The 23,813-nt window shown below is 42.3% G+C and overlaps 2 protein-coding genes across 5 annotated transcripts in view; one reads left to right on the top strand and one right to left on the bottom strand.

Annotated features, from left to right (window-relative positions):
* Nucleotides 1-23,813, top strand: part of DNAH14 (dynein axonemal heavy chain 14) — a 368,675-nt gene that overhangs the window by 338,232 nt on the left and 6,630 nt on the right. The window contains exons 83-88 of one of the 3 annotated variants that reach the window (XM_075595507.1): nt 748-860; nt 2,039-2,184; nt 4,421-4,575; nt 7,436-7,582; nt 8,630-8,883; nt 17,170-17,329. In XM_075595507.1, coding sequence (XP_075451622.1) covers nt 748-860; nt 2,039-2,184; nt 4,421-4,575; nt 7,436-7,582; nt 8,630-8,839 — 771 coding nt within the window. In that variant the 3' untranslated portion in view covers nt 8,840-8,883; nt 17,170-17,329. Of the gene's footprint in view, nt 1-747; nt 861-2,038; nt 2,185-4,420; nt 4,576-7,435; nt 7,583-8,629; nt 9,230-17,169; nt 17,330-23,813 lie in introns of those variants that run through there. The other 2 variants (XM_075595506.1, XM_075595505.1) reach the window with 2 other exon arrangements.
* LBR (lamin B receptor) overlaps nt 20,607-23,813 on the bottom strand; it is a 30,101-nt gene continuing 26,894 nt past the window's right edge. For both annotated transcript variants that reach the window (XM_075595509.1, XM_075595508.1), the window contains one exon: nt 20,607-23,357. In XM_075595509.1, the coding sequence (XP_075451624.1) occupies nt 23,197-23,357 (161 nt within the window). In that variant the 3' untranslated portion in view covers nt 20,607-23,196. The remainder of the gene's footprint in view (nt 23,358-23,813) is intronic.

The following is a 23,813-nucleotide window of genomic DNA, read 5'->3' as shown; positions in this document are numbered from 1 at the left end:
TCATCAAAATTTGGATGGGATGATATTGGGTCAGTATTGGGTTAATTTTAGCAGTGGTTCACAGCAGTGGGGGAATTGTGATGTTGTTTTGTCATTCTCTTTATCCACTACATTGTTCTTGTGTGGTCTACTACCAGCTTTGCATTGCAGAGGTACAGGAATCGGGCTTATGCCTACACATCCCCAAAAACTGTGACAGTAGGTTTTCTGACTTGGTGTTTCTTTCGAACAGTTTGCTCTCAGAATGTATAGATATTTTAATTTTTATGAACCAGAGGAACCCCAGGAAGTGGTCTAAACTATTCTTAACCCTCCTGGATACAAATAAATAAATACAAGATGCCTCCGTTACCTTAAACATAATATGTCTAAAACTGTGATCCTCATATTTCCCCCTAAATCTGGCCTAATACCCCCCTTTACCATCACAGTAAACGGTACTACAGTACCATCCATCCTGTCGCCAAAGCACGTTACCTAGGAGTGACATTTGATTTCTCCATAGGGGCACCTAAAACTGTAAGTATCTTGGGAGCCAGGGGTCCCTGGCGCTGAAAGAGCAGTTCAGCTCCAGATGAACCCCTGGGTCCAATCATGTAAAAAAAATGCATTTAACATTCTGGCGGGATTGTGTCTTTAATATTAGGAGCATAAGAAAAATAGTTTTGACGTTTCAGCATGATTACATTTTTTCCATGATGATATCACCGTCTAATACCACTTATCCTAACCTCTTCATTGTTACAGCAATGCTCATATAAATCCTGTAAACCATTGGGTTCATGGGTCGATGATCTTGTTCAACGAATTGGTTTCTTTGCATCATGGGCCAATCAAGTCATCAGCGGTATACAGGAAAGGTGAGACAACATGCACGCAGGTATCTGTCTGTAACATAGTTGACACACCAGGACAGATATAAGGACCCACCATTTAACATAAATCATTAAAGTTTCGACACATATTTGACTTTCTATTTGATACTGCAGAACAACATTATCATACATGCATTTGTAGACAGTGGGAGCAGGTGATGGTTTTGGAAGCATTCAGTTGGTACAAGTACATACCGTTGTATTTCAGTAAAAGAGCTCGTTTTAACTGCTGGTCAAAGTCATAAAACTTTGAACTGTAATAATTTTCTGACGCTAGGCAGATGTAAAGTTATTTACAGTATATGCAAAGTATATTACAGTTCTTAAGTGAAATGCAATCATTCAGCAGAGTAATATAAACATATTTGAGTGGTACATATATTGACATATTGACTAAGCACCGATGTAGGGTATCATCGAATCTCCCCCGGAGTATCTGAAGGATAAAATGAAAATGTTTATATTGGAGAAATGTATACTGATTTGATAGGTGACCCAATAAGTTATACCTAATCGGCCACTATTCAATATGATGTGCAGCCCCTCCCCAGTGCAGAAGCTTTTAGTTCCATCCATATAAAGGGAATATAAGTGCTGTCCAGCATCAGGGATCCATCTTCACAGCATATTTAATAGAAGTAATTTTCAAGTGATGATTTGTTTCTGCGTTTGATTTTTTTTTTTTTTTTTAATATTTGAATGAAAAATTAGATTCTGTATCCACTCGTGTTTTAAGCTATCCAAAATACACCAGACTGACATTGGTTACAGGTGCACAAAAAGTGGGATATTCAGCATATTTGCAGACATTTGCATTCCGCGAACATTTTTGCTGAAAAGTGCATCTATGCAAAGAATGACAAGTGCTATTATCTTATTCAGTGATTTAAAGTCGCAAGAAAATAACGGACAATTCAAATACGCTCAATTTTCTTTTCATCTTTTAGGACAGAATTGGATAAGTACCTTATATAGTGTCCATATTTGTGTGGTTTTTTTTCAAATGTGTATGTAACGAGGACATTGGTGACATTTTAGAAATGTTTAACATTTTGTAAAAACAATTGCAAAATTATATAGGATACCTTCCCATATCTGTAATAATGGATGTGTTTATAGAGAAATAGGAACTTTTAACCAACATTGTTGTAACATTTATTCAGGTTTGGTCATTTGTTGGGGCTTCAGAAGGCATTTAAAAGGCAAAGATCTAGCTCTGCTGACTCTCCCGAGGGTTTCAAAATGGCCAGTCAAACACTCAGAAAGCAGCTGTGCAGCTTTTGGCTTTCAGCTTTCTTTAGGCCACAGGGTATGTATGTAAACGCTTTTCTTTAGAAGGAAGGTAGGACGAGGGTGCTGGCTGCTGCTGCTTTTTCTGGGTTCTGTTCTAGGACTCAATATATCAGTGCAAAAGTACAATGGAAAGACCACTATTTTCTTCTCCATAAAATGTTTTTCATATTAAACAAATAGTGCGAAAGACTTTAGTGCTTGTGAATGTTTTAGTTCCACAGGGCAAAACAAAATTCATAATTGCATCACTTTCAACTACTGTAGTAATGTTTGACCTTTAATTATTTAATTTGTGTAAGATACCTATTCTCAAAACCATGATATTGGTTTAATGAGTTGTGATAACACTCACTTTAACCTACAGTATAAGTAACACTACACAATTAATGTTTGAGGCCCTATATGCTATTTTTTTTTTTACATTGTTTTGTTGTACAGTAGTCTGTGTTTAGATCAATATCTAAGGCTGTTTTTATTCTAAGGTCCTTTTAGGTGTCATGTGATTGCTAAGGCTAAGGCCCCGCTGCACCTTCCTGCACGCCCGCCTTGCGTCGCGTGCATGGCGCTTCACCGCGATCTGCAGTCCGCTAGCAGCTGTTTTTAGGCATGGGGTGTGTGGCCAAAACAGGTCGGGTGGGCGGGGCCACAACGGGGGGGCGTGTATGTTATTTTCCACAAACCTTGTTATGATTCTCCAAGAGCCCACCTCACAACTCAACCTACTGTACCCTAACTTAACTTCCTCAAAAGATAATCCATAGTTTAAGAGCTACAGTATGCCAGAGAACAATTCAATTATTCAGGACCCAGAAGCTCTGGATGCGCACTGCATGTCTAACAGAGATGAGTGGAAGGTGTTCCAAAAATGTGAATGCACCCTTATCATCCCCCCTACCCCCCAATCTCACACAGGGTCTGCTAGGGGAAATACTCTAAGATGAAGAGTCTCTCACGTCTCCCAGAGGGAGGGCCACAAACCTGCCAGAACCCTGGCAACTTGCATAAGTAGACTATCCTCTCTCAAAGGGGAGAGGAACTGGCTAAATCAGGAAATGCAGTTCATTTAGTACAGATCCAGTAGTCCCACCCCTGTACCTCTGATTGACACAAAGCCTGAGTATTACCTTCTCCGACTCACTGAACTGCAGTGTGTGGGGGGAAAACCCATGATTACTCCTGGCAAACCTGCCCTTACCAGGTATTACTGCACAGGAGGAGAAAGAATCATAGCCCAAACTTACACAGGGCTACACTTATAATATGCACACAGTGGTGGCCGCCTTTAGCCTCGTGCGGCCATTTCAGCGCAACTCTGAAAACCGCGGGCAGATGCAGTGTTTGATGCGGCATGTTTCGGTATTTAAAGCCGCAGCCGCGTGCATTGTATTAGCACGTCTCGGCATGAATGCGGCATGAATGCGGCATGAACGCGGTGAAGTGCGTGGCAGTCGAAAAAAAATACCCAAACAAAATCGGAGATGTTGGAGAATAAAAGGGGCCGTGACGGTACCTTTGCAATCATCCTGTAATAGGAGTTACTTCTACCGCACTCACTGTCCTACAAATATATGTGACCTGATGCTCTCTTCTACTGATGTATGCATGGAAAATCAGAAGGGAACTCATACAACATTGATCCACCCCCCTGCCTGCGATCTCCCCTCTTCATTGGCTCCCTGACGGACCACGTGACGCGTCGCGGCACAGGAACACCATCCTGTTGTAGTCCCTGCTGGCTGACGCGTCACATCACGCAGTGAGCCAGGGAGCGAGGAGGCACCGGGGACTGCCAGGAAGAAGATAAGGAGCTTGTTGGAGGCGCGCACACAGCCGCGCGCGCCACCTACTGCAGCGGGGACCTGGCCTAACACATACTAACTTGTTTCTGTTGGCTGTAATGGGACACGTAGAGGCTGCAGTAAAATATTCTTGTGGAAAAAACTGTCATTGACTCCTATGAGTTCAGTCAGTGGTTCCATGGAACCACCCAGGGATTTTACCAGGGATTTTACCAGGGCTTCCTGAGAAGAATCTGTTCATGATGTCCATTCCTCTGTTCAAGAATACATGTGTACACATTTATGGGTCTTCACTCCCAGAATAAACACTTACGTATTGATTGAATAGGTCTTTGTTCGTGTTTTTTGTATGCATAAGCAAAAAAAGGAAACACTTTTTCTGCTACTTTTTAAGCACCCCAGGTTTGAGATTTTGTCCAATGTATTCATATACTGTTTATTATTCCTGTATAGGGTTCTTGACTGCAGTATTGCAAAATTATGCACGGATGAAAAGAATATCAGTGGACTCCCTTACTTTCAAACACCAAGTCATGTCTCAATTGAACACCACAGAACACACATCGGATGCTAATAGAAGACTAAGCGTAATAGAGACTATGTTTAATGTAAGTAATTTATTTAATGCATTAGTTTGGAGGTGTGCAATACAATGTGGTGTGACAATCAATGGTGTGAATGAAACAGATTTGGGGACCTGTGGAAAACATAGAAACATCCTCACGGGTATTGTATTTGTCATATACTGTAGTGCCGACGATTATTCTAAAACAAACCTGGGGCAATCTACAAAAAGACCCAGGTACATGTTGGGTACATGCTGCAACATTTCACACATTTCTGCAGACAGACTAATGGCCCATCGGATTAACAGCGGGGGACTGCCAGGAACCCCTGCTGTGTTAATCCGATGGGCCATTAGCCTCTGCAGAAATGTCACTGAAATGTACCCAGCATGTTACCTGGCTAGTTTAAGGCAAGTTTAGGGCAAGCTTTAGAATACTCGTTGGCTCGTCTGTACTTAGTGAATGGTTTTTGTGGTTGTTTACTCATAACCTGATTATCTCTGGCTTGTAGCAACCGCAAATTTCAAAATGCAGACTCTGAGACCAAGCTCTACCAACTAATACATCCAAAAAGTTGAAACTGTTGTCTTTGACCCCAATGCAACATATTGTGAATCTGTTGAAAGGTTTAATGCAGTTCACTTAAATAGAGCTGAAATCCTCACCAAATCTAGGAAGACCGCTTCACCGTGTATAAGGGCCTTTGACGAGGCCCTTGGATTCAGTACTTCCTTGCCCTAGGCTTAACTGTACAAGCAGTGTAAGGCAGCCGACGAGCTCCAGGAAATCCACATAGAAAACTGATGTAACCCCCTGTGTTATGCAAGCACCCCACTCACACTGCCCAGTCAGGTTCCTCTCCAGTGTGCCATGGACATGTGACTTCTGATGGGCATAGGATCAGCCAATGACTATGACTTTTGAAGAGGTGAGACTTAAGGGAGAGGAGCCTTTAAGAGGAGTTGGCTGGGACGTGAGATCAGATCTGCACGAGCCTGAATGCTTGTATGTATTTTAAATGTATATTGGTTATTTGTTTTTAATTGTGTGTGCTATTTATTTTGCATATTCATGTAGTATACAGGAGGTTTTGCTGTTTTTTTGCCGTTTGCTTTTTAATGTTGGATTATTTTTTGGCTTTTGATTTTGAATGATGCAATTTATTTGGATATTTATTTTATTTATTCATTTTTTTGTTTTGGTGTTTTAATTGTTTATTCTGGTCTTTATTTTGGATTGGATTGATTGGAGGTAATTTTGCTCTGTTTACTTCTTAATTGTTTTTTCTTTTGTGATTGTTTGGACTGCATTGTATCTTGTTTGTGATTGTTTTTTTTATGTTGAACATTGACTGGCATAGTGTTAAATCATGCCGTTTTTTTGCCTGATCGGCCGATTTTTTTTTCACTGACTTTTTCCCCCCTGAAAAAAATGCCTTTTAAGAGCAATATGAATCGCGCTGTACGCAGTATCGGTCTTAAAAGTACTTATCACTCTTAAAAGGACTTTTCACTGCTTAGTGCATAGCCCCCTAAATAGCAGTTCCGACTCACCTTCAGGGATCCGCACTGAAGCACAGCTACCATCAGCTGTTTGTCTGCCTACAGCTGTTTTGGTTTTACTGCACCACTAGGGGGAGTTTCCCGGACTCCCTAGGCTGTAATCGACAGTCTCCCTTTGTACTGTATGTGCATACGGTTATGTGTTTTTTAGTATGTATTCATAACTATGTCATCACACACTCAGTCTGTCTGGTACATTATTAATGTACCCCTCTATATACCTTTGGCGAAGTGAGGTTACGAATACACTAAAAAGTAGTACCGACTCACCTCAGGGACCCACATTTCAGCACAGCCTCCATCAGCTGTGCGTGTGCATGGGCTCACAAGCGACGTAGATCCTATACACCACTAGGGGGAGCTTACTAGACTCCCCAGGCTATAATCTGCGTCCTCTCCTTCTGTGTGTGGGTCTTTATACATGTTGTTCTATGTGCCTCTTTGTTAAAGAACATCTATTACAAGTTTATGTACTGAACGTATCCCAACATTTGTGCTGGATTTAGATGAGAGTTTTTTGGACGGAGGTACATAAGGGAAGTACTATAGACTCAAAAGGTCTGTGGGAATTGGCATGAAGAAGGGGCGATTTAGACCCCGAAACGTTGCCCCCCTTGTTTATATTACCTCATCTTTTACATTTGTTTTACATAGTCTTGTTTTTTCCTTGTATGTTCTCCATTCCCCTTTTTGTTTCTCCTCCTCCCCCTCTCCCTCCATATTTTTGACACTGTTTAGCTCTGTTTTGTGAGACGTACTCTCCATGCCTTTATTGGGCATTTGTGTATTGCTTCAATTTTCAATATATTCTTTCAATTTCAATTATCTGATTCTTTTTTGAGATGGTGTGGTGAGAACCTTTTGTATATATTTATAGTCCTAATGCATAGATATTTTTAGAAAGGAAAAAGTATACAGGGATATACCAAAGTAAATATGGGAGGGATGTTGATCCAGGGAGTAATCTGATTGCCAATTCTTGGAGTCAGGAAGGAGTGTATTTTTCCCCTCACATGACAGCATTGGATGATGTGTCACCTGGGTTTTTTTGTTTGCCTTCCTCTGGATCAATATACTGTAAGTACAAATATAGGATAAGTATCTGTCATCTAAATTTAGCATAGGTTGAACTTGATGGACATATGTCTTTTTTCAACCTCATCTACTTTTTAACTATGTAACTTTGGCCCTAGAATGTATGCCCCTTTTTAAGTACATTTTATTCATCATAGGGTTCACAACATAAACTTATTCTTTGGATGTGACAAAATAATGAAAGCTCAGATGCAAAATACGCTGTTTTATACCAGTCTAATTTCATATATGTGTTTCTTTACTAGACTTCCCAGCCACCAGCTGAAGGCATTCTTGTTTTTGGCCTGTTCCTAGATGGTGCCCAATGGAACATTCAAACACAAACATTGGAAGAATCAAAACATCGGCACCGATTTTACTTACTTCCTGAAATAAATTTCATACCACAAACGGTAAAATACTACTTTTATGAACAAGTGAATATTTTCAGAGGAGACTTTACAAACCACCCTGGCATTAAAGTAGGATTGTAGTCCGCTAAAGCCGTAGAGGACTGCAGGGTATTGTAAGCATGTGTGGAGCTGAACCTGTGATAGATGTAATGTTATAAGAAAACCTAACACAGCAATCCCAGCTGCTCCATACTTACAGGGGCAGTTACCAGTGTCTCTGCCACCTTAAGGGGAAATAAATGGCTGCTCGAATCTCGCTGGTCTTCCGAACCAAAAGGAAGCCGCATTTGCATCTGTTGTGGCTCACTTAGACAGTCATTTATATCCACATAGGTGGCATTATCTGAGGAAGGGGCCGTGTCCCCGAAACCTAATTCTTTCTGCTACCAGCATGAAGTAAAGCTTCAGCAATTCTTTTTGCAATTCAAACTGTGTGCCGACAGCTTCCTTTTGCTGTAATATATATATATATATATATATATATATACATATATATATATATATATATATATATATATATATATATATGTACCTTTATTTGGAACATTGGGGCTTTGATGGGCTAGCCTGCACCAGGATTATACTCTGATAAACTCTTTAGCAGTTGGTGAGCCTCTTTATATTACTAAGGAGAAAAATAATCACTTTTGCTACACTTAAAGAGACACCCTGCAGTTCTAAAATATACACTTTATTTAGTTATAGTCAAATAAATGGGTCCTGAGTGGAACGGCAAAAATGAACTCAAAAACAATATATAAAAAAAAATGGGTCCCATAAATATACCCCTGTATGAAAAGCACAAGCATACAGTATATTAAAGATGAGTTGGTGGGCTTTTCAAGAATGGAACATTTACAATAGCCCTGAATGTTCTCCATTAAGTTAAATAAACATAAAACGTACCTGTACTTAGAGAAAAACACAAACATGGTTGAGTGTCAGATATTATAGCTACACGTGGAAAGCTCAGGCATTACTAACCTTTTCTGGTGGGTTCAGATTATAAAAAATGGTGTTAATTGTTATATATTTCCCCCCCCCCAGATCAGCACGGAGACAGAAACTACACAAAGGGAAGAGAGTGATTTGTACAGCTATGAATGCCCCCTGTACCGGACCCCGCACAGAGCCGGGCAACTGTCATCCACAGGGCTGTCCACTAACTTTATAACTGCTGTCACCTTGCCAACGTGTATGAAACCCAAACATTGGATTAGAAGAGGAGTGGCTCTTGTATGCCAAAAAAATGAATGAAAGGAATGAGAACGTTCACCTGAACGTGCCGGTGTTTGGAAAGGGTACGGACTAAAACATGTTTATTTAATTTATTTTTGCATTTGCCTCTTTTTAAGCTTCTCCGTGCTGAAATAAAGCTATAGTGGTGCACCTACTGTACACCTGTTTTTTTTTTCCGGATTTGCTTTTCTGCTAACTTATTATATTATTTAATTATTATCATATTATATATATTAAGCCTTTCCTAATGCATTGCTCTTACACAATCCCAACAAGAAGTTACAATTAAAACATGAAATCAAAGCAAATGAGAACATGGAATTGAACCCAAGTACGCTTTTGAGGACGTGGGTATTGACTTTGCTCCAACGTAATTAGAGGGTGTGGAGTATGTATTAAATAAAAAAATCACAAACAGCTGAGAGAGGGGGGGGGTGCTCGCAGGGAAAAAGGATAGTGTGATAACTAAGATAGAGAAGAATCCCTTAATGCAGCACTAAGACACCCTATGGTAATTAAAATGTAAACTTTTATTAATATTAAATTAAAATATAAGCGTTTAGGGATTAAGGACAAAAAACAAACGAACAACACAAATGTATATAAAAAAATCGGAGAGTGAATGCGAGAGCGTGGAAGTACCTAAACTAAGCTGGGTAATATAAGTAAATAAAGTTATCCCCTTAGGTAGAGTAGTGTATACTGCTCCTGGTATTCTAGCTGGATATAGTAATCACGTCAGTATTCAGGCATCCTGGTGGTCAGAGCGTTTCAGAGACTGTGGTCGTGGGCAGTAAGACTGCTCTGACATTTGTATTTACTGATGCAAGGTTAGATTTCCGTTTTTATTCAATTCACTATCAGCCACTGAGCTGCATACTGGAGTAAACACTTTTGAGGCTTATTCCCTTGAAGTGTAACTCCAAGTATTACCTAACTAAGCAGGCACCTTTCTTCTGCCTAGTGGTGGGGAGTTATTATACCTGCCCACTACACTGGGTTACTGGGTTCTAAAATAGGAACAGGATACCAAGTCACCAATGACCATATTATCATCATATAGGCATTAGTAGGTGTAGTGATCAGGTATAGGTTACACAGAACCAGATATTTTGTAACTCCTAGTTTAGAGGTCACACTTTTGTTGCAGGTTCCTGATATTTATGGATCACTCAGTTTATGGCTAAGCATTCTAAAGGGACAGCTATTAACTGATAGATGTATTTATAGGAATTTGCATCTTAGGCAACAGCTCATTGCATCAGAATATACAATTGGCAAGTGATTACTATATGCAGCCAGAATACCAGGAGAAGTATACACTACTCTATCTAAAGGGATAACTTTATTTACTTAGATTACCAAGCTTAGTTTAGGTACTTCCACGCTCTCGCATTCACTCTCCGAATTTTTATACATTTGTGTTGTTCGTTTGTTTTTTGTCCTTAATCCCTAAACGCTTATATTTTAATTTAATATTAATAAAAGTTTAAATTTTAATTAACATAGGGTGTCTTAGTGCTGCATTAGGGGATTCTTCTCTATCATAGTTATTAAATGAAAACATGGACAGTTCTTTATTAAGTGGAAAGTTTACCAAGGATAGTGGCATGTTTAATAGGGTAAGTGGAGCTGATTGACACTTGTAAAGAAATATTCGTACTAGTATTTTCACATATTTTTCTAAACCTGCTTGAATTTTTTTTTACAGTATTTATATATTGCAATTTAGTAATAAAATTGCTAATCCTCAAAATTAGAGGTGAATTGTTGCCATTGTTTATTGTTTGTACAGTAAATATGAAACCACCTGTAGTTAAGCAGGAGCTTGAATTCAGCAGACACAAAGAAAGAAAAAATTTGGCTTGCCGAGAAAAATAAAGGACACAAGAATTCCTCCATCATAAACTCCTCCCCCCCCCCATCTAGGATAACTAGTGTAACGGATTTTCCCCCCCCAATCTCACATTGGCCCGGGTACTTTAATAACCAACTCCCATTACGTGTGTGTTTGGTGGTGCACCTGTAGGCAACAGGGCTCCTGAGTCTCCCGCTTGATGGTATTACGGAATTTTCAACAGAACAGGTAGCTGAGGTAGTGGGTGCGAGTTCAACTTACATCATGTGCAGCGCCTCCACCTCATCAGGATCTGTGCTTCCGCAGGGAGATGGTCCTGGTGAGGAACTCCTTCTTGGTGGTGCCAACCACTGTTGAGTAATTTCACACTCACAAAGTGGGGGTATCGTTAACAAGGTCATCTTTATTGTAGACGGTGATGTAGCAGACTGCCCCATGCAGCTGCCGGCTCTAGCCGCACATCTCTCCGTGCTGTCCCTTCGCCAGGTACGCCCTCCTGAATTGAAGTGGGATTCCCTCTTCTCCTAGGGAGATCCTCTCTGTGCCAGGTCCCTGGACACAGAGTGGCTTAGACAGGCTGATTGGTCAACCTGGACCGCTAGTTACTTCACTAGGGTCACAAAGTGTTCCTACAATCCCTTATGCAGGCCATACAACTTCCTAACAGCTTTCCACACCTGCCAGAACACTGCTAGAACACTAGGTTAGAACTCTGTAACTAACTGTGTTGTGCCTTATATACTTCAGGAGGCAGTCGCATCCCTGATGTCACTATCCAGGGACTCAGAGCATACAGCCACTCCCCTCCATACATAGGGCACCTCACCATTGGATGAGGGGAAACCTCCATAACTACTGCTGGCATACCTGTTCTTACCAGGACTTACTGCCAACAGAGAGGAAAGCAATATACCATTATTATGCATGGCTATATACTCCCCCTGGTGAATCCCCACCGTCCCGGCTGGGTCCTAAATTTGGTGTACCTTGCTCCAGGAAACACTGAAAAAGAACACACAAACTTAGCATTTAAACATTATCACTTCACATAATAATGACGTAACATCCGTTCACTGACCAGCAGTAAGCAGCAAAGAATAAAGGCAGACCACTCGTTGACGGACCTAATAGTAGTGTCGAGGGTCTGGTTTCTTCACCTCCCGCCTCGCTGCATCATGAACGGTTACACTATACTCTCGTGGCAATCCCCGCTCATTACAGTATACCACCTTGTGCATATATACACTGCGTCCTATCTTCCAGACCCGCATGAGTTGGGATACCCTCTGCTCAGCCTGAACTCCTTTAATGGCTCCTCCCTTATTAACTATATAATATTCAATATCATTTCGGAGCCACCTCTCTCGATTCTCTTCTATTTCCCTCATTAAAGGTTCGGGGACATAGGGGTATTCGAGCCCATGTGACCTCTTATACTTGGCTGCGATAGCCCGTTCAGCTCGGCAAGTCCTGGTCAATTTAGTTTGCCCAGCCTTCCCCGGCAACACCCATGACAGGGGCTCATCTAACTCCACCGGATCATCCAACCCTTCTGATCCTTTTGGGGTAATAAGACCCCCTTGTATTCGGTCCCATTTTACCCTTAGCGCTCTAAGGTATGCCTCATCGTCGAAATCTCCGGGAGCCCACCAGTGATCAACCACCCCCTCCCTTTCTAGAAGAAAATGGGTGCGGTCAAGCCAGGCGACATACCCTTCATATAACGGCGCCCACCACCTAGTTTCCCGTACTTCCTCGGAGTTAGGTTCTAGTGGCTCCTCCTCATCATCAGGCCCGCCCGAGGATACCCCTGAAGTACCCTCAGAACGCATAACCCTTCCCTTACTTTGAGACCAATGTCCGCCCTCACGACTCAGCGCGCTAACAATCAACCCTCGTGGTGAAATCCTCCCTCCACCCTCCGATCCATCATCGGAAGTTCCCCAGTCCAGGCTTCCAGTCCGTTCTGTGATAGGACCCCGGGAATCCCCTGACATACCCAGACTAGAGGTAGACCCGAAGGAACAGGTGACAGGGACAGGGGTTTGAACTAGGGCCTTGGGGCTAACCCTGGAGATGGACGGGGTTGGGGGACGGGACTGGACGGTAGGTTCCGGCAGGGTCACGGCCTGCTCCTCCGCAACAACTGACTCACGTTCGCCACAATGTTCGCTCTGTCCTTCGGTAGTGGGTCCTCTCGTTCTCCGATTCGAGCGCCCACTCCGTCTGCTGTCCGTAGGGGATCGACTTCCACTGCTCGACCGTAGAGGCGCAATCGCCTCCCACTCGACACCGCTCAGGTCGTCCGGAACTGCCTCTGGATCCGCACGTGCTGCGACGCCATCTTGGGTTGGGTCCCCAAGCGAGACCTCTTCCTCCACGAGGATATCCGGCAACGCCCTTCTGCTGCGCGGTACAGCTTGACCCTGGTTCCGCTTTTCGCTCACCTCCACCCCCGGGATCTGCGGTGAGCACGGGGTTATCCTACTGCTCCGCAGGGTCGGGGTGGATCGACCTCCTTCCGACCCGCTAGTCACCACGGCAGTGGGACTCCGGCGATCGGGTTGTCGCCGCACTGGAGACCCTCGGCTCCTTGTCTCCACACCACGAGGAATGGCATCTCGCCACGGAATACCAGTAGCATGGTACTCCTCTAACAAGTCCTGTGCCTCTGCCAGCCTGGCACACTCCTCGTCCGAGGACTCTAATTTACAGTTCGGTCGGGGTATTCCAGTAGGGGACCGTCTATGGGCTCCTTTCCGGTCACCTCTACGATGACTGGGTTTCTCCTGATTGAGAACCCGGCCGGGTTCCTGCTCCGCGGGATCTGCACTCTCCCTCCACAGGGCACCCGGAAGCTCCGCTGCCAACGTCGGGGTAGGATGTCTCATCCCTACAGTTTGTACTGGCACAAAAGTCGTCATGGGCCACATGTACTGCAGGCTACAGTGAGGGCATCGAGCCTCACTGCCCACGGCTCCACCAGGCAGTCTGCACTGCAGGCAGAGGCAGACCACTGTCTCCACACCTTCTACTCGGATAATCAGGAAGCCTCCTGGAGCCGAGTAGGGGTGGGTTGATATCAAGGGACTCTGTTCCACCTTCTCCGCTTGCTCAGCCATGGTCACCAACGGGAGCACTCGTCCTAGTGGTCTGTAGTGATCAATGGCTCTTCGCAACTGAAGTGCAGGGGATGGTTGAGCTGTCCTTCCCCCCGCTTCCTCCCTCAGCATCCGGTGGAACTTTACACCACTCCCCCTGGTTGAAACTAGGGGGATGTCTCGCCGCTTTGTGGGCTGACCCAGCACAGGGGCTGAGTGAGTCATAGTCCATGAGGGCGCGGCTCCAGCTTTCGCGCCAAACTCCCCAACTGGGTGGAGTTTCCTCGTTGCCGCCAATCCTGGCCAACAATTTGCAAACTGCAGAGTTGCAAGGCTTTCTGCAGCTGGCCCACGCGATGTCCCGGGAACGCGGGAACCGTCATTTTGGTAAGCACTGTCCTTTTTTGTATTTGAGGTAGCGTCTGGCTGTTTGTTAATTGGTGTGTAACAAAGTCCATTTCGTTCCTCCCATCTCGCAAGGCTGTCGTCCTCACTATTCTCAGGGGTATCATCCCTAGAACATAGGCATGACAAACACGGCGCAGCCACGGCTTTCACGCCATTCCATAGCAAACACACAAGAGTCTCTCCTGTAGCTTGTTCTCCTTCCTCTTCCCGACATCCTGGACCTTCTGCTCTTTGCAGATCCTCCATTCTGACGGTCACTTCTTGCTCACGGTATACTGGATTATTGTACATGGAGCTCCGCTCTGCAGGGCAGCTACCACATCCGTACAATAAACATGCCTTGTGCACCACCTCGTGTACCTAACATATGTCTAACTCGTTTTTGCACTACCTCAGGCTAGGCTCACTCTCTGTGTCTGCTGTATCTCCTTCCTCCCAGTCTGTGCTCCCCTCGGTAAGTGATCTGGAATGGCTAGAGTACTCTGGGGCTCCCATGCAGTACTTGGGCGTCTACCTCTCTTAGTCAGCCTAGTGCAGACCCTCTCCAGGACACCTGACCTAGTTAACAAGCTCTCCCTTCTGGCGTCATACCCCTAGCGCGACCTCAAGGTGACTCGGACAGCTATAGCCCCTCTCCAGACCCACTAACTCCTCTCAGGTTCCCAGGCTACTCCTGCGGTTCCATCCCAACACAGCACAAAGTGGCAGGATACACTTTCCCTGTTTCCTAGCGTGTGCCTAGCAAAAGCCTGTCCTGTTGATAGGTATATATATCTCAGCAGCGCCTCCAATTGTAACGGGTTTCCCCCCCCCAATCTCACATTGGCCCGGGTACTTTAATAACCAACTCCCATTACGTGTGTGTTTGGTGGTGCACCTGTAGGTAACAGGGCTCCTGAGTCTCCCGCTTGATGGTATTAGGGGATTTTCAACAGAACAGGTAGCTGAGGTAGTGGGTGCGAGTTCAACTTACATCATGTGCAGCGCCTCCACCTCATCAGGATCTGTGCTTCCGCAGGGAGATGGTCCTGGTGAGGAACTCCTTCTTGGTGGTGCCATCCACTGTTGAGTAATTTCACACTCACACAGTGGGGGTATCGTTAACAAGGTCATCTTTATTGTAGACGGTGATGTAGCAGACTGCCCCATGCAGCTGCCGGCTCTAGCCGCACATCTCTCCTTGCTGTCCCTTCGCCAGGTACGCCCTCCTGAATTGAAGTGGGATTCCCTCTTCTCCTAGGGAGATCCTCTCTGTGCCAGGTCCCTGGACACAGAGTGGCTTACACAGGCTGATTGGTCAACCTGGACCGCTAGTTACTTCACTAGGGTCACAAAGAGTTCCTACAATCCCTTATGCAGGCCATACAACTTCCTAACAGCTTTCCACAGCTGCCAGAACACTAGGTTAGAACTCTGTAACTAACTGTGTTGTGCCTTATATACTTCAGGAGGCAGTCGCATCCCTGATGTCACTATCCAGGGACTCAGAGCATACAGCCACTCCCCTCCATACATAGGGCACCTCACCATTGGATGAGGGGAAACCTCCATAACTACTGCTGGCATACCTGTTCTTACCAGGACTTACTGCCAACAGAGAGGAAAGCAATATACCATTATTATGCATGGCTATACTAGTGTAATTTTTAGTAATATCTCAACAAAATATGAAGATATTTACACACTTCATTAAAGAGGAGGGAAGGCAGTATACTGCCATGGAAGAGTAAAAGAAACAAGCCAGACTGCCCCTTTCCTTCATATCTCCCAGTAGCACACACCAGTGGGTAATTATAGCAGCAATTCAACCAGGAGGGAGAGAACTTAATATATAACAGCTTGCAGGACCTTCCTGATGCTTGGATATTCAGCTTATAGTATACTGTGAAAGTATGGGTGTCATGTAACGGGCCTGAGCAGACCCCGCAAGTTCGTTTGGATCGCCAACCCAAGACACGGAGTTCAAGAAGCAATGTTTATTTGCAAGGGCAACGGAATAGAATCATACAAATATACACAAAAAGCACAATTAACCACTTTGTGACCCACCTCTGACCTGGGAAAGGATTGGATTTCTCCCCACCGAGTAGGTTACCCAGAGGTGGTGCCAGGGGTAGCCGCAATAGTCCCTCTGTTCCTGGGTTGTGGAAACAGTCCGTTATGGGGTACAGCAATGTCCTGGGGGCCGCAGGCTCACAATAGATAAACAGTCCTTGTCCTAATTACCGGTAGAGGCTGTTCCACTAGTCCAGGGACTGACCTCCACTGGTTGGTTGTTGCAAGGGGTAAAGGGTATCAGTCTTACTCCAGGTGCAGTGACAGACTAAGACAGGCTGAGCTGTTCTAAGATACACAGGAAAATTTTGGGTTTTCAGAACCAGATTCAGATCCTATGTTGGTGTACTATCTCTTATACTTAGACACGTTTGTAATGGCTCTAATGAATCGTTGTATAAGACGATGATCTGCAATCAATAGAGTGTTGAAGTGTTTGGTTTCAGACTCTCAAAACCATCTTGTAAGAAAGCAAGAATCTTAGGGATTGATGCGGTCTCTGTTCTTACCCACTCTTGGTGAAACACTTGGCCTTGAGAAGATCCCTTCTTATGGGTAACACTATTAGGCCGTGCTTATAGTGCTGGCGCCGCCACCCGAAAACAAACACATTGCCGCCGCCGCGTGCGCTTATAGTGCGCGCGACAGCAACAAAGCGATGGAGCGAAAACTGGTAGCCAGCAAAATTAGCTTTTTCCAGGGCTGTCGCGTCACGCGACGGCCCTTCAACCAATGAAATTGCCGGAAACACACGACAACGCCCAGCGAAATATCACTTTCGCCAGTGACGTCACCCGTCGTCTCGCCATCGACGGCACGGCCTTAGGTTTTACTAGGTCTGTGACACATGCTCGCCTTGGCCAAATATAGAAAATATCGTTATTACATCGCCTTGATTTTTTTTTTTTTTTTATCTTCCTCCGTAGAGTACCCAAGAAATCATTGGCCCGGAAGAAAGATATGTCATCTGGAAATTCAAAATCATAGCATTCACGTGATGTAGATTTCTCCCCTCTTGTCAAGGAGCAAAATGTTTTGACCTTGGCATTCTGCTTTGTTGCTATGTTATCCATTTCTGTTATAGCCCAGTATATTCTATTAAATAAGCTGCACTACCCAGCATACGGGGTCTGTTTCTGAATGGTGAAAAGGGCTCTAAAAGGTAGGTCGTTTAAGCCAGATAAATTATTTTGTCCTACATCAGGAGTCTAAGCTATTACGCCTCTGGTCTGTGCTGCCTGGAGACATGAAGGAAAAAGAATATTCATTACGCAAATAAGTAAAATTGTTACTTTAGGGTTGAACCATTCCAAGGAAGCTTATTGCACCAAGCGATTGACATTTTGTGACCAGCTACATTGGGCGGCCCCTTGAACAAAAATAAGCGCAACGCTCTGAATAGTTTTCATATTTCCAAATACACAAAATTATTACAAAAAAAAAAATCACTGAACTGAAAACAAATAGTTTCATTCACATCAATGTAGTACTGTGGCTTTGCAGCTTGGGGTAAACCTTCACTTCAGATGATTTTCCTTATGCTGTAGATTTTGATTATGCATAAAACTCTTAGGATTGCTGCACTTTTTATATATGCTACTTTTAGTAGTGTAAATGAGACGCATATGCAACATTTGCATTATAAAAATGGTCATAACAACGCTCCCAAAAACTCCAATGGACTGGAGAACCTCCGCCTAGTTCCAAAACCTACCATAATAAATGCCATGAACTGAGACATGTGGTGGCAGTTTGCCCTTTGAACTCGGACCAAATGCAGAGATATCTCGGTGGTAGTTTATAGGGTGGTGCTTCCTCTATAAAGCACACAACCATAGAGCAGGGGAGGTTAGAAAGAAACAGAATATGTCACATTAAGGTGGATCAAGTGTCTATAAGAGCAATGCTCGATGCTGGCAGTACGGTCACTTTTGTGTCTGCATACCTCGTTAGTAATTTAGATTTGACAGAAGTTTCTTTACATGTGACTTCTATTTATGGAGACATCTGCTGTTACCCCGGTGTATATAGAAAACCATCTTGGCCCAATACATGACCAAGTAGGCAGAGTACCAAAACTGTTTCATGAGGTGCTACTGGGTCAGGATTTTCCCTAGATTTGGGAATTATGGGAAAGGGAGTCTGATTCTTTTCAGAATGTACCTTCATCAGAACTCCAAGCTCCCTTAGGTTCAGTTGTACCTTTAGAGGTTATGGTGGGTGGGTGAAGAGAATCCGACTCTTGAGAACAATGTAGATTTTGGTTTTCAGGATTTGGGGGTTTACCTGTTAAGTTTGCTTCTGCGCAGCCAAGCGATTTGACTTCGTAAATGCAAAAGCTAGCGTAGTGCGTATAAATGGGAAACCTGTTGACCCGGAGGCTATGCCATCTGCCAATTATTGACTATGGAGACATAGTATATGGCTCGGCTCCTCAAACCCACCTTAGCAAACTTGACACCCTCTACAATTCAATTTGTCGTTTTGTTCTCCAATGCAACTACAACACACATCACTGCGAAATGCTCAAAGAACTAGATTGGTCATCACTAGAGTCTAGGCGCAAAGTTCACCTTTCCTGTCTCACCCTCAAATACTTTCTGGGCAAGCTACCCAGCTACCTGAACAAGCTCCTCACCCCTACCACATGCAGTACCTATCACCTGAGATCAGACTCCAAAAGACTATTCATGGTCCCAAGACTCAACAAAGTATCCGGACGTTCCTCCTTCTCCTTCCGTGCACCCCAAAACTGGAACAACCTACCAGAGACTCTCATATCCACCACCAGCTTAAGTTCTTTCAAATCTAAGGCTGTCTCACACTTTAATCTGGTCTGTAACTGTTTCATAAGCTCATAATATATATTTTCTTTAACTGTGCATGCAATGTCTTGTATATAAATGTATACCTTGTTCATTTATGTAACTGTATTTGTAACCATGTATTATTTGTTTTACTCTGTGCCCAGGACATACTTGAAAACGAGAGGTAACTCTCAATGTATTACTTCCTGGTAAAATATTTTATAAATAAATAAATAAATCTCCACCCTAATTTATAAGCAACAATGATTTGCTGTATAGGGTAGAGAAAAAGGACTCGATTTGCTAGAGCAACTTTTTGTGCATAAAATTTTTAGCCGGCAGGTTTTAGACCTAGCGCAAACATCATATTTTGGGCAGATACTTAGGAGTAAAAAAACACGAGGAGAGACGAGAGATAATAATAGAGATAAGGATAAGGCTAGAGATAAGGATAAGGCTAGAGATAAGGATAAGGTGAGAGATATATAGATAAAGGAACACCTTTTATGTCCCACCTTACAAAAAGATATAAAAGGAGATGTCGACTATTTAATATTAAGCACTTGTGCACTTCGGTCTATCACCCTCAGACAGATTGTTTAGTAGAGCGGTTTAACAAAACCCTTAAAAAGTATGCTACGCGCCATAGACCAAGATGGTAAGAATTGGGCTTTCCTGTTACCGTATCGGTTTGATGTAAGAGAAGTAAATTAGGCCTCTACTGGCTACATCCCTTTGAGTTATTGCATGGGAGACATCCCTGAGGTATATAAGATATGCTTAAGGAAACGTGGGAAACTGAGTCGACCCCACAACGTAGCATAGTGGAGCATATTACACAAATGCAAGATCTCATTTCAGCAGTGTTACCGATTGTACAGCAACATATGCAACAAGCCCAGAGTTCGCAGAATTTCTATAACCGAAATGCCCGACTTACGGTGCTCAATACAGGAGATGGTCTTAGTGCTGATGCCCATGGTGGAATGTAAGTGTTTAGCCACTTGGCAGGGCCCATTCAAAGTTACGGAGAGGTTAATTACCGCACTAGCCAGCCAGGAAAAAAAAAACCCCAGAACAGTTGTATCATGTGCACCTGTTTAAACCCTAGAAAGAGGTATGCCGAATCAAAAACTGTTCCCTCTGGGCCACCTTCAATCCCTGATGTAAAAGTTGCAGACACATTGTCTCTGGGGAGCAGACAAACGCATACGTTGTGCACCTTCTCCCATACCCAGAAGCATCTCGGTCATTGAGATCAACTACGGAAGCTGGAAAGGTTGTTAATTGTTTAACAGGAGCTAGACGACAGGCAGTTAAAGAGGTAAAGAAAATGCTTGATAGGAGTTGTACAGTAACTGGTCTAGTCCCATTGCCTTAGAGACTTATTTTGAACTGTTTTTAGCACCCAATATAATATATATTTTTACATTTCATTACCTTTGATTATTTATTTCAGTGAATGTTTGCTAGTGATTACACGCTCTTTTGTTGGTGATAGGGTTACGTTTACCGAGAAGAGCTGCATGTACAGCAATAAGAGTCAACATACAGTATTTATAAAAACAAAGCTTCTTTATTCTTAGCATATAAACCTGCATGTTAAGTTGAGCACTTGTAAAATAAAACATGGCAAGTTTAAGCAAATGAAATTGTAAGTGTCAACACAAGTGTCTTGTAAAGCAAGCCTGAAATTCATTTTGTAACTACAAAACAATTTATTTGGTAAAACATTTGAATGAGGCAACTCAAGGGAAAAAAAAGTGAAATGACTTTCTAAATATAAAAACGACAAACAAAACATGATTAAAAAGCAAGTTATTTACATGTAAAACATAATGTGCACAGTTCTACACAAATAGCCAGTGCATAAACCTTTTCTTCATTTTGCAGTTCAGGACATTGCATTAAAACGGGTACTGATAAACTGACCACATCTCAATTTAAATATATGAAGATCTTTCTTCACCGGGATGTGATATGGTTTGGCGTCACAGGAACCAAACGGTAATAGTGGACAGAAAATGGGTGACTTTCCTGTCAATATCACCTTGTTTACAATATACACGCTTCAATTATTACACTTGAAATAATCTGTTCATTTCAAGCAACTTCTGCAACTATTGTGGTATAACAGATTTCTGAAGAAAACTACGCTGATGTAACTCCCAAAAATGCTACACAAAAATAAGCATTTGGTGCATGACTAGCTTACATTGTATATGTTACTATACTTATACAATATTGCCAGTTACTATTAAATATAATTATACAATGAGGATTATTATATTTATCTGCAAACACATAGGAGATGGGTCTTTAACGTCAGAGAGAAGCTCCAAAATACCATTTCTATGTATTTAAATGAGTTGTAGGGGGAAAGTGGTAAATTCCTTTGAAGAAATAGAGACATAAGCATCACTATTAATTAACATAGAACAGAAACCCATGTTAAATACCAGTAAAAATGCAGAAACGTAAGCTTAGTCTCAAATCTACTAAAAATAAAACTTTTTTTTGGCAACAAATTCATAAAAACCCTGCTTTAAAATTAAATGTACTTCTCCATTTATAAATTTATATTTGAGGTAGAATACTGTATCCAAGTATGGATTATGTTTGCTTAACATTGCATATACTTTTTTTCAAATTAAATGCACGTTTGCATTTGTAATAGAAAATGCAACATAAAAAAAAAAAAAAAATACTGATTCTATGTGTGTATAATAAAATATGTCCTGAGCTGGCATTTGCTTTTCACATTCACATTGTACAGCATTACGACGGATTATCCAGCGCGTCATTATGCGTTCTACAGAACGCATCATCTGATGTCAGAACGGATTATCCGCAGCTCACTGACTCATTAAACATGGGATTCACATTGTAACGTTTTCACTACCCACCAGCAGTTTGCTGAACGGATTCTGTCAGATAACTCGAGGACTGCCTGTACTGTACATGAAAGCATGCAATAAACAAAGCATATTTTACACTACTTACAACAGATGAATGCCTGCAAATTAATGTGTTTTTAATATATATATATAATTATATATAAATATATATATATATATATATATATATATATATATATATATATATATAGGTTCTTTTTTTTCTTCAGCTTTTATAAAAGTAGTTAACAAAACTATGCTCATTCCCTTGGGAATTTAACACACGGGAAAAAAATAATCAACATTTGTAATTTCGCAGTATAGGCATCCGATATCAATATTCCTTCAGCTGTGTACACAAACGATGGAATAATTTTACCCCCCTCTCCGCATGTACGCTTTGCAGATTCCTGCTCGCATTTAGTTACGCCAAGCTAGCACAATGCACAGAGGGGTTTGTGCAATACTTTATAACAATATCAGCCTTATAAAATATAAAAGTTTGCCTAATAAGAGGCCAGCAAACTGGTCACAATGACAAACTACAGGCAATAAACAGTGACACGTTGGTATGCAATTTGTAAACACGTTTAAAACCATAAAAAAAATCTATTTTTTATATTACTAGAAATTTGTAGAAGTTTAAGATATTTTATATCATGTAACCGCCACAAACGTTCTACTTATTTTTTGTATCAAAATCCTGAATTATAGTATAATTTCTTTTAATAACGCATGTCACCCTATGTTCGCTCTATAGACAGTGTATTTACTTGCACTTTCATAAAAAACAGGTCTAACATGCATCCATGTTCAGGAGAGGGTGCTACGCTTTAGCACGCCCTTAACTCCTATTGAAATTAAGGAGTGTTAAAATACGGACCCTTGTTTCTAAATCTGTATGCAATGCAATGCCAGGCAGAGAATGAGCGCACTGCAGATATTGCAAACAGGGTTTAGATAAAAACAAAAACATGAAGAAGCAAGGCAAGCCAGAACGTGGAGGGAAGGAAGCCCTTTCCAACTTCATCATTTATGCCTGAAAAGCAAAAAAGTGAATTCAATATATATTTTTGCCTCGAATAGGCAAACTCTAAAAAAATAACTTTAAAAGACATTATATACAGAACATTTGTTATTTTACACAAGATATATTGTCAAAAATACTTTTTTGTTTCACAAATCCTCCAAATTAAAAAAATAGGCGGATATATTTTCTTTAAAAAGGAAGGCATATTATTTTCTCTTGCTAGTAGATATAAGGGAGTATACGGTACGGCACGCGTTGACAGTACTTTTCCCAGTCAAGGCCATATTTTATTTTGCATTGGTGCTCATCTCTGGCTTCCCGATGGATAAGAAGACAGGTTAAGAAAACCCCATAGAAATAAGGCAAAATGTGATTGAAGCCTGAAAAGGAAAGAGAGAAGAGTATTTAAAGAAAGTAAAAGGAGAATAAAGTGCGCGCTGTCCCAGCAATCTCTGTTGATTCCAGGTGGGGATGGTTGTTCCTCTGCTGCTCCAATTCTCCCGTGATCGGTGGGGGTAAACCAGGACATACAGTATAAAACAAAAGAGCGCAAAAAGGAGAAAAAAAACAAACACAATAAGTTCCAATACGATAAAATGTATAAAAAGGAACAAAATAACACCTACATATAAAACAGAAGTACGTAGATCCAGTCATGCACAGATCTAAAAAAGGACACAGCCATGAGGGTCAGATCCTGAAAAAAGTCAGGACCCCACAATCTCACAGTCCAAACGGTGGAAGAAGGAGCACAGTCCAGCCAGCCAGTTGTTGTAGGCGCTCAGTGCATTTGGAGTCCACGTGGAGGTAAGGAAATGTCAGCTTCCAGGTGTCCG

The sequence above is a fragment of the Ascaphus truei genome, chromosome 4 (assembly GCF_040206685.1).
Source record: "Ascaphus truei isolate aAscTru1 chromosome 4, aAscTru1.hap1, whole genome shotgun sequence".
Taxonomy (NCBI): domain Eukaryota; kingdom Metazoa; phylum Chordata; class Amphibia; order Anura; family Ascaphidae; genus Ascaphus; species Ascaphus truei.
The sequence above is the reverse complement of the archived record's forward strand: the minus strand, read 5'-3'. Positions and strand labels throughout refer to the sequence as shown.